Source organism: Sinocyclocheilus rhinocerous, unplaced genomic scaffold (assembly GCF_001515625.1).
Source record: "Sinocyclocheilus rhinocerous isolate Xijiao unplaced genomic scaffold, SAMN03320098_v1.1 scaffold1160, whole genome shotgun sequence".
NCBI lineage: Eukaryota > Metazoa > Chordata > Actinopteri > Cypriniformes > Cyprinidae > Sinocyclocheilus > Sinocyclocheilus rhinocerous.
The window spans coordinates 616,354-626,286 of NW_015635060.1; the positions used below are offsets into that span (position 1 = coordinate 616,354).

The following is a 9,933-nucleotide window of genomic DNA, read 5'->3' on the forward strand; positions in this document are numbered from 1 at the left end:
TAATATGAAACAAAGTCTCAGATTTCAAATTCTGTCCATTGTATTGCAGTATTTAAACAATAAATGCCGTTTTGGCGCTGTTTAATGTGGAGTGACAGATTGCTGTAGCGCCTCAGTTCAACAGACACGTACAGCGCGTAGCGCACGTGAACTGATCATCTCCTCCACATTAATACCAGTTTTAATCAAAAATAAAGCATGACTAAACTTCCGAAGGTAAGTTAAAAGAAAGAGTACAACTTTACAATCCGTATCCTGTCTCATGTAATCGCTCAATCAGTGTTTCAGCCGCTCAAAGACGTCAATATAACAGCTTGTAAACAATGTCACGTAATGTCACATTTACCTCAGAAAAACATATTTGGTGAACTAAACTCATTAGTCAGATAGAAAAATAAACTGTAGAGAGGAGCATTTTGCTAAATATATGCACCATATAACATTCATTATAAATTTTACTGTTCTTCAATGTTTAATTTATGCTTGAATAAATCCATCAAGTTATGACAGCCACCATTTAAATGTTTATATATATAAAAAAAAACGAATTGAAGTAAAAATATTATGATGTAATTGTAACTTTATTATTTTAAAAACTTCATTAAGTGTAATTTTAACAAATCAGTCAATTTTAACCTTCAATATTATAATGCAGTACCAACTGACTCTCCAGCTTTAGTTGAGATTTTTTTTCCTTGAGAAAATTTGGCACGTACTGTACCTGATATTTATCCAAAATAATCGACATTGAATCGAATCGCAAGCTTGTGAATGAGAATGGAAAGTTTCCAAAATTTACTGGAAATTTTCCACCTTTTTGCAACCCTACTCTCATGTATATTTTACAGCATTAGTTGAGAGATTTTTTTCCTTGAGAAAATTTGGCATGTACTGTACCTGATATGTATCTAAAATAATCGATAACGAATCGAATCGCAAGCTTGTGAATGAGAATCGAATCGAATCGTGAAATTTGTGTCAAAACCCAGCCCTATAATTTATTACAGCGATATTTTGTTTTCTTTTGACTTTAAACACATTAAATATTACATATATGTATGTAATATAATGTGCATTTCCATTACAGGTTTAAGTGTTAAATTTCATATAAGGTGGTATTAAAAAGGTCTTAAAGAGTCTTAAATTTAACTTGTTCATGTCTGTAGAAACCCTGTATATATATATATATATATATATATATTTGATTTATTTTCACTTTAAGTCCACTCTCTATTGAAATCTTTACCAGGTCATCAAAAATTACTGGGAAAGTCATGGAAAATTCATGGAAATTAATCTGTCAGAAAATAACTACTAAATAACCACTAAGAGATGTTGTTTTCATCTGACATGAGTTCATGGGTAAATCTCATAAAACCTGTCAAGAACATGTCCATATTGTATTTTACCCCATATTGTATTTTAAAACGTATAATGGTTTCACATAGCGTATCGCATAAGAATTCTTCTTTTAAAAACCTCAACATTTACATTTTTGTTGTTTTTATTATATTTATGTGAATATATATATAAACCTAATCGAGACTTGTCATAGCACTTGCATATTATTGCTCTTTTGTTGTTTTGATTGCTTCTATTGTTCTCATTTGTAAGTCACTTTGGATAAAAGCGTCTGCTAAATGACTAAATGTAATATTACCAACCCCACACTTTTAAATGAGTGTGCTGTATATGATTGAGTTTATTGGTCCACTGCTTTTATCTTATGCTGGTATTGTTGTCACTAAAATATTGCCTTTTTAAAGGGGTCATATGATGCTGCTAAAAAGAACATTATTTTGTGTATTTGGTGTAATGAAATGTGTTTATGCGGTTTAAAGTTAAAAAAACACATTATTTTCCACATAATGTAAATTATTGTTTCTCCTATATGGACCTTCGCCTTCTTTCTTTGCGTGAACATTTGGGCGGTGTTATGCAAATCTTCCCACATAGTGAGGTAGGTATGTGGGGGCGTGTTCGAACGAGCCGTTTTAGGTAGGTGTGGCTAACTCTTAACTTTTATAAAGAATATCTCTTTGGATTTGAGACTTTAGTCTTTGCAACTTTACAGATCTTCTTTATGCACCAAGAGCTTGTAACACTCTAAAGAGAAAGGAAAAAATGAAATCGCATCATATGACCCCTTTAAAACATAATGGAAATGTCTGAAGCTAGTTTTCTCTCACCTCAACACTTTCTAACATACTTACTGATCTTCTCTTTTAGGCAGTAGAGCACATGGAGCGGTTGAAAACACAGAAAACAGAGCCTCCAGTGCAGGCCAAAGGTCAGTGTAATTGTTTTACATTTTTCTGGTCAAAGCCATTTTGCCCCATCATAGGAACAAAATATTGATTTTCTATCATCATATTTTCTTGTTTTTTACGAATGCAGTACCTTCTGCTGTGGAAATACTACCTGGGGACAGTCAGCCTATGTCACAAGGTCACCAGCAAGACCTCCCCACACATTCTTAGCAGCTCAAGCTCTTCTCAGTGTCTGTAATGCGTTTGTCTGTTGTGTCAAATATTTCCATCCTCACATTCAAAAGGACCATTTACTGTCTCTTAGCAAAGACCTTGGCTTTCCTTGAAATAATTAAACAAATCACTGTGGTGGTATTCTCAAACATAAAATATTGAGTTATGATATCCTAAAACAGGCTGCTGAAGTATGTAATTAGTTAACAGAATTCTCTGTGGACAATCACACGTCTCTTATCAAAAGTGCAGATAGTGAGGAAAGGGACTGTACTTGAAACTTGTGTTTAGAGAAATTAACTGTACATTTATTGTTCTTGTATATTTTTGTTCTTTCATGTCTGATTTGCAGTCTTTGCACAAACATGGCCAAACCTCATAGGATAGATCTCTATTCACATTTAGGCATTTGATATTATACCTGGGTAACAAATAGTTCATGTCATGTTACATGCCCCACAATTCAGCATTCTTCTTCTTCTTTTTTCTTTTTTTGAAACATATTTTTATTGAAAACATACATGGAAGATAACATGAAAATATAATTCAGTTTCCACTTTAGTTTAGTTTAAAGTCTAGATTGATTTAAATCCTAGATTGATTCTCAAGGGTCTGAAAATTTTAAAGAATTTCTGCTGCAACACCAGTGAATTATTTCAAGCTGTTTCATTTTAATTCATTATAGTTTCATGGTTTTCAACCAGTGTTCTACTGTAAACTATGTATACATTTATAAAATATATAGAAATCAAGTTAAGCATAAAATAAGTATGGATTGTTTGGTTGGTAGTTTTTTTTTGTTTTGTTTTTTGCCTTGTTTGAGTATCTTTTGTGATTTCAGGAGTAATTGACTGTGCTTTACGTTTCTCTAATGTATTAAATTATGTCAGCTTCACTAATTATGTGCTCTGATGATTATTACTGATTTTTTTTAAAACATACAAGATCATAAAATTTCACTTAAACCAGGATCTATTTTTTGCCGTAAGAATCTTTGAACCTTGATAGAAGGTAATCAACTGACTTAACAGGAGGATATTTATCTGATCCATCGCAGCATGAAATGATGGCCTCATCATCAGGTTGTACAAAGAAGGCCAAAGACTGACGTGTGCTGGAGTCACCTGCAGGGGGCAGCAAAACCCTATGAACCTGAGGGTCAGAACAATAGAAAAGAATTAAATGAGCATTGCCTGCACTGCACAATTAAATGAAGCATTAGTAAAGAAACTTACGGCAGACACATAGACATCACTGGTCCACCTTTGCATCAGGTCTGCTATGTTAATCAGAACTGTTCCAGGAATGCTGGGGGCTGAAATGAACTCTCCAGCCCGGTTCAGAACCTGAAGGAGAAGAATGCATCCAGATCCAGAATTACTATCCTAAATGATAAAGGAGCACATGAATCTTTTCTCCTCTTGTCCTATGTTGGTGCTCACCTGCAGTCCACCCTCTGAGCTTTGGAAGACCAACGTGATACTACCATAATCAGAGTGCTCACCACAGCGCAGCTGATTTTCCTTCACACATGTGCTGTTCACCGGAGGGTAGTACAGAGTCCGTAGAGTCGTTCCATTCACATCACCTTAAAACCATCCACATCATTAAGGTCTTGCAGATCTCCCAGCCATTGACTCACTGGGAGCAAGAAGAAGTGCATATCATTTTACTTACTTCCAATATGCTTATGTGCGCTGAGAAAGACCTCTGCTTCCAGGTTCAAACAAAGAGCCATCACTCGGAGCACTCTGAGAGAAAGTTCCTTACAGCGCAGGTAAAATGATGCGTGGACATCTCGAAAATCGTCAACTCCTTCTGAAGGCCAATTCTGAACACATTGAGAGTGGAGTGATGTAAAGTTTGGGACATTCCATATACATTCCATTTATGTATATATGAATGTGTATATATACAGTTGTGTGAAAAAGAAAGGAGACCCTATATAATTCCATGGTTTTCCGTATCAGGACATAATCAAAAAAATAATCTAGTCCTTGGCAGGTCTTAAAATTTTTGGGGAAAAAAACCTTAGATGAAGTAACCCAGTGACACATGATGTATCACATTATTTATTTAGCAAAAATAAAGCCAATATGGAAAAGCCATGGGTGACAAACTAAAGACACCCTATGATTCAGTTGTTTGTATATCCACTTTTAGCAGCAATAACTTGAAGTAATGATTTTCTGTATGACTTTATCAGTCTCTCACATCATTCTGGAGTAATTTTGGCCCACTCTTCTTTACAACGTTACTCCAGTTTATTGAGGTTTGTGGGTATTTGTTTATGCACAGCTCTCGCCACAGCATTTCAATCAGGATGAGGTCTGGACTTTGACTGGGAAATTGCAACACCTTGATTCTTTTATTTTTAAGCCATTCTATTGTAGATTGTAGATGTAGGTCATGTTTGGCATGACCCAATTTTGGCCAAGGTTTGGCTGTCGGACAGATGGCCTCACATTTGACTCTAGAATACTTTGATATACAGAGGAGTTCATGGTCGACTCAGTGACTGTGAGGTGTCCAGGTCCTGTGGCTACAAAACAAGCCCAAAATGATCACCCCTCCACCAGAATGCTTGTCTTTTGGTCTGAGCTGTTTGTGCTGATGAACTTTTATGATATCTATTGTTGTTTATTAAAATTATTGTTTAATAAATTACCGTATATTGTATATAAATAATAGTAGTATTTAGTAAGAGTATTGGTATTGAGAAACAGTCTCTGTGTTAGTGATGGTGATTTTGGTTACATTGTTACACCATTAGATGGCTACACGTGACTGTTTTTATGAGTGAGTCAGTAGCAAAGACTTTTATATTTAGGGGCTAAGACAAGGTTGTAAACAAGGACATTACTTTTACTTCAACAATACCTTAGACGCACCAACAAATGCATGGACCAGCGTTGTCAGCTGAACCATGTTACTACGACAGTTTACATCATCAATTTCCTCCGGGGACATTAATTCAAACTAATGTTTTATTATGAGATTGAGATTAAAAATGAATGCTGTATCAGATGCGGGTAATCACACTCGTTCAGTCCATCTATCTCTCGTAATACTCAACATAATATAATAAGAGTAAGCTAATTTAACCTTTTATCATCCTTTCTTGCTATGAAATTATTGCGAACAAATGAATTGTAGTATACCTATAAATTTAATATAGAAGTGCAATAATAATAACAACAATAATGATTTTACTGTAATTTAATACAGTAATGCCAATTCTGTATTAATAATTAAAATGATTAACAGTCTATAATAGCCCATGTCAGAACACTGTAATCAGATCATCAATGAAAATAAGAGCAGCTTTATTTCAGACAGAGAAATTCCAAAAACAACTTGTTTAACACTAAATACTTTAATTCTGTTTTTTCCCCACTACATATATCGGTCAAAAAATGGATTTTTAGAAAATAAATTGAAACAACTACTCAGTGACGTAGCGGACAGGCACGCAGGGCACACTACTTTATATCAGCCTCAATGTTTAAAACAGAAGTAGCCTATTGATAAGTAGCCTAACTAGGCGGACAGAACCAATGAGCATTATTTTCTCTTTAATACAGATGATGCTAATGCAGGGCCGGGTCTAGGGGGGGGCTAGGGGGGGCAATGCCCCCCCAGATTCTCCTTGTGCTCCCCCAAAAAAATGTCCAGCCAAAAAAATAAATAAATAGAAAATAAGCATTAAACACTTATTATTTGTACTATCTAAATAAGGATCAGTCACTTTGTTCAAAGGAAAATTTAACAATTATGCACATAATGACATTTGAACTCATAGCCACAAAATTGTATTACCGTATTGACCCGAATATAAGACGAGTAGACAAAGAGAACCCAATCAAACAAATGAGACAAAAATATATATTTTTTATTTATTCATTGAGAAAAATTGTCTGTTATTAAATGTGACCCTGGACCACAAAACCAGTCTTAAGTCGCTGGGGTAAATTGGATGATGTTTTGGGTCATATTTATGCAGAAAAATAGAAAATTGTAAAGGGTTCACAAACTTTCAAGCAGCACTGAATCTGAACACAATTTCTTTCACAATTGTGCAAATTGAGAATATGGAGAGAGAGAAAAATTTGATATTTAAATAACTATAGTTTATGTTTATTTTAAGCAAAATATATATATTAAAAAACAGCCTACAGCAGCCTATCTTTTCTCAGTGACATCTAAATGTAAAAAATTATAATCTGATAAAACATCTGATACCTTTTAATATTTAACCTATATTCAACTGGGCTCAACTGCTGAAATATTTTAATTTTTATAGAAAAATTCCCAGACACTGCACTGTTTTGCCTCTGAAGGCTCAATATCTTTATATTTGATGACTAATTGAATTAATAAAACTTTATCAATTTGGTCAATCTTTTAAAATATAATTAAAATATAACAATTAATTTACAACAAAACATTGCATTTATATTTTGCACAACAGAAGTGTAAAAGAAAGAAAGAAAGAAAGAAAGAAAGGTAGATGACAAGAAACTGATATTTATAATATTGGCGCCCAAAGATGTTGTATTAAATGCCTCCTTCAGATCACCGGGACATCGAAGATTTAAACTATGAAATGACAAGATATAAAACCATTCAAATCTGTGGCCATCGTTTGGAGCATTATTTAGTAGTAGACCTAATACTTCTGAATCTAAGAGACTGGCATGCCTTTCCGTCTCTAGCGAAACCCAGCCGTGGTTTACATCTCATACCATACGTATCATACAATATCAATATCACAATATTCATTTGTCATTAATGGGGAGGGATGCACTCCACATGTTTATTAGACCTTGAGAATAAAAACAAATTGCTTGTTCTCAATTAAACTCCACCAATTAAGGTACCTTTTCATTTGGGGCCCCATGAAATACATTTTATTTTCCCCTAAATTATGTGTTTTTAATTGTATTTTTCTGAATTCAGTGTTGATTTAATAGAAATGTATCATCAAAATATTGTCTAATTAAATTAATTAATAAAACTTGAACAATTTAGTCAATCTTTTAAAATATATTTAAATTAAAATATAACATTTACCAACAAAACATTTCATTTATATTTTGCACAACAGATGTGTATTTTTATTTAAAAATTATATTAGTTGTATGAAATTTCTTAAAAAATAATAATATTATCATCATTAAAAATTACAGTAATGAGCAAAAAATATTTGAAATTCAATAATGAAATATGTTGCCTATTATCATCGATGTTTACACATTTTATTTTAAAACTATATTTTATATGTGACCCTGGAGCACAAAACCAGTAAGTCGCACGGGTATATTTGTAGCAATAGCCAACAATACATTGTATGGGTCAAAATTATCCATTTTTCTTTTATGCCAAAAATCATTAGGATATTAAGTAAAGATCATGTTCCATCAAGATATTTTGTAAATTTCCTACCGTACATATATCAAAACTTAATTTTTGATTAGTAATATGCATTGCTAAGAACTTCATTTGGACAACTTTAAAGATGATTTTCTCAATATTTAGATTTTTCCCATATTTGAATCTTAAATAATTTCACCAGACTTTATAAGTTAGGACAGAAATAATTGCAGCTGCTTTAAATAATAACGTGTTTCTCCCATGAACAAAACCAGTCTTAAGTCGCTGGGGTAAATTGGATGATGTTTTGGGTCATATTTATGCAGAAAAATAGAAAATTGTAAAGGGTTCACAAACTTTCAAGCAGCACTGAATCTGAACACAATTTCTTTCACAATTGTGCAAATTGAGAATATGGAGAGAGAGAAAAATTTGATATTTAAATAACTATAGTTTATGTTTATTTTAAGCAAAATATATATATTAAAAAACAGCCTACAGCAGCCTATCTTTTCTCAGTGACATCTAAATGTAAAAAATTATAATCTGATAAAACATCTGATACCTTTTAATATTTAACCTATATTCAACTGGGCTCAACTGCTGAAATATTTTAATTTTTATAGAAAAATTCCCAGACACTGCACTGTTTTGCCTCTGAAGGCTCAATATCTTTATATTTGATGACTAATTGAATTAATAAAACTTTATCAATTTGGTCAATCTTTTAAAATATAATTAAAATGTAACAATTAATTTACAACAAAACATTGCATTTATATTTTGCACAACAGAAGTGTAAAAGAAAGAAAGAAAGAAAGGTAGATGACAAGAAACTGATATTTATAATATTGGCGCCCAAAGATGTTGTATTAAATGCCTCCTTCAGATCACCGGGACATCGAGGATTTAAACTGTGAAATGACAAGATATAAAACCATTCAAATCTGTGGCCATCGTTTGGAGCATTATTTAGTAGTAGACCTAATACTTCTGAATCTAAGAGACTGGCATGCCTTTCCGTCTCTAGCGAAACCCAGCCGTGGTTTACATCTCATACCATACGTATCATACAATATCAATATCACAATATTCATTTGTCATTAATGGGGAGGGATGCACTCCACATGTTTATTAGACCTTGAGAATAAAAACAAATTGCTTGTTCTCAATTAAACTCCACCAATTAAGGTACCTTTTCATTTGGGGCCCCATGAAATACATTTTATTTTCCCCTAAATTATGTGTTTTTAATTGTATTTTTCTGAATTCAGTGTTGATTTAATAGAAATGTATCATCAAAATATTGTCTAATTAAATTAATTAATAAAACTTGAACAATTTAGTCAATCTTTTAAAATATATTTAAATTAAAATATAACATTTACCAACAAAACATTTCATTTATATTTTGCACAACAGATGTGTATTTTTATTTAAAAATTATATTAGTTGTATGAAATTTCTTAAAAAATAATAATATTATCATCATTAAAAATTACAGTAATGAGCAAAAAATATTTGAAATTCAATAATGAAATATGTTGCCTATTATCATCGATGTTTACACATTTTATTTTAAAACTATATTTTATATGTGACCCTGGAGCACAAAACCAGTAAGTCGCACGGGTATATTTGTAGCAATAGCCAACAATACATTGTAATTACAGTAGCAAAAAATATTTGAAATTCAATAATGAAATATGTTGCCTATTATCATCGATGTTTACACATTTTATTTTAAAACTATATTTTATATGTGACCCTGGAGCACAAAACCAGTAAGTCGCACGGGTATATTTGTAGCAATAGCCAACAATACATTGCATGGGTCAAAATTATCCATTTTTCTTTTATGCCAAAAATCATTAGGATATTAAGTAAAGATCATGTTCCATCAAGATATTTTGTAAATTTCCTACCGTACATATATCAAAACTTAATTTTTGATTAGTAATATGCATTGTTAAGAACTTCACTCACTCTTAAAAATAAAGGTGCTTGAAAGGTTCTTCACGGCGATGCCATAGAAGAACCATTTTTGGTTCCACAAAGAACCATTCAGTCAAAGGTT

The 9,933-nt window shown here is 32.4% G+C and overlaps 2 protein-coding genes across 3 annotated transcripts in view; one reads left to right on the top strand and one right to left on the bottom strand.

Annotated features, from left to right (window-relative positions):
- The window catches only part of LOC107746563 (nucleobindin-2-like), a 13,713-nt gene extending 10,521 nt beyond the window's left edge, over positions 1–3,192 (top strand). The window contains exons 12-14 of one of the 2 annotated variants that reach the window (XM_016560826.1): positions 2,230–2,290; positions 2,398–2,483; positions 2,514–3,192. In XM_016560826.1, the coding sequence (XP_016416312.1) occupies positions 2,230–2,290; positions 2,398–2,480 (144 nt within the window). In that variant the 3' untranslated portion in view covers positions 2,481–2,483; positions 2,514–3,192. Of the gene's footprint in view, positions 1–2,229; positions 2,291–2,397 lie in introns of both variants that reach the window. The other variant, XM_016560825.1, reaches the window with a different exon arrangement.
- A 77-nt stretch (positions 3,193–3,269) lies between these two features.
- On the bottom strand, positions 3,270–4,691 carry LOC107746564 (UPF0676 protein C1494.01-like). The gene is made up of 4 exons (XM_016560827.1): positions 4,161–4,691; positions 3,926–4,071; positions 3,719–3,829; positions 3,270–3,635 (listed from the first exon to the last, which is right to left on the bottom strand). The coding sequence occupies exons 1-4, from the start codon at positions 4,369–4,371 to the stop codon at positions 3,456–3,458; spliced, it is 648 nt and encodes a 215-aa protein (XP_016416313.1). The 5' UTR covers positions 4,372–4,691; the 3' UTR covers positions 3,270–3,455.
- Positions 4,692–9,933: the final 5,242 nt, after the last annotated feature.

Bases quoted from the DNA above. Each gene is read 5' to 3' on its own strand.
- LOC107746564 (XM_016560827.1), bottom strand. From the start codon at position 4,371: ATGGAATGTATATGGAATGTCCCAAACTTTACATCACTCCACTCTCAA. The intron at 4,072-4,160 runs GTAAGTAAAATG...GATGGTTTTAAG, and splicing joins CGCACATAAGCATATTGGAA to GTGATGTGAATGGAACGACT. The intron at 3,830-3,925 runs GTGAGCACCAAC...CTTCTCCTTCAG, and splicing joins GCTCAGAGGGTGGACTGCAG to GTTCTGAACCGGGCTGGAGA.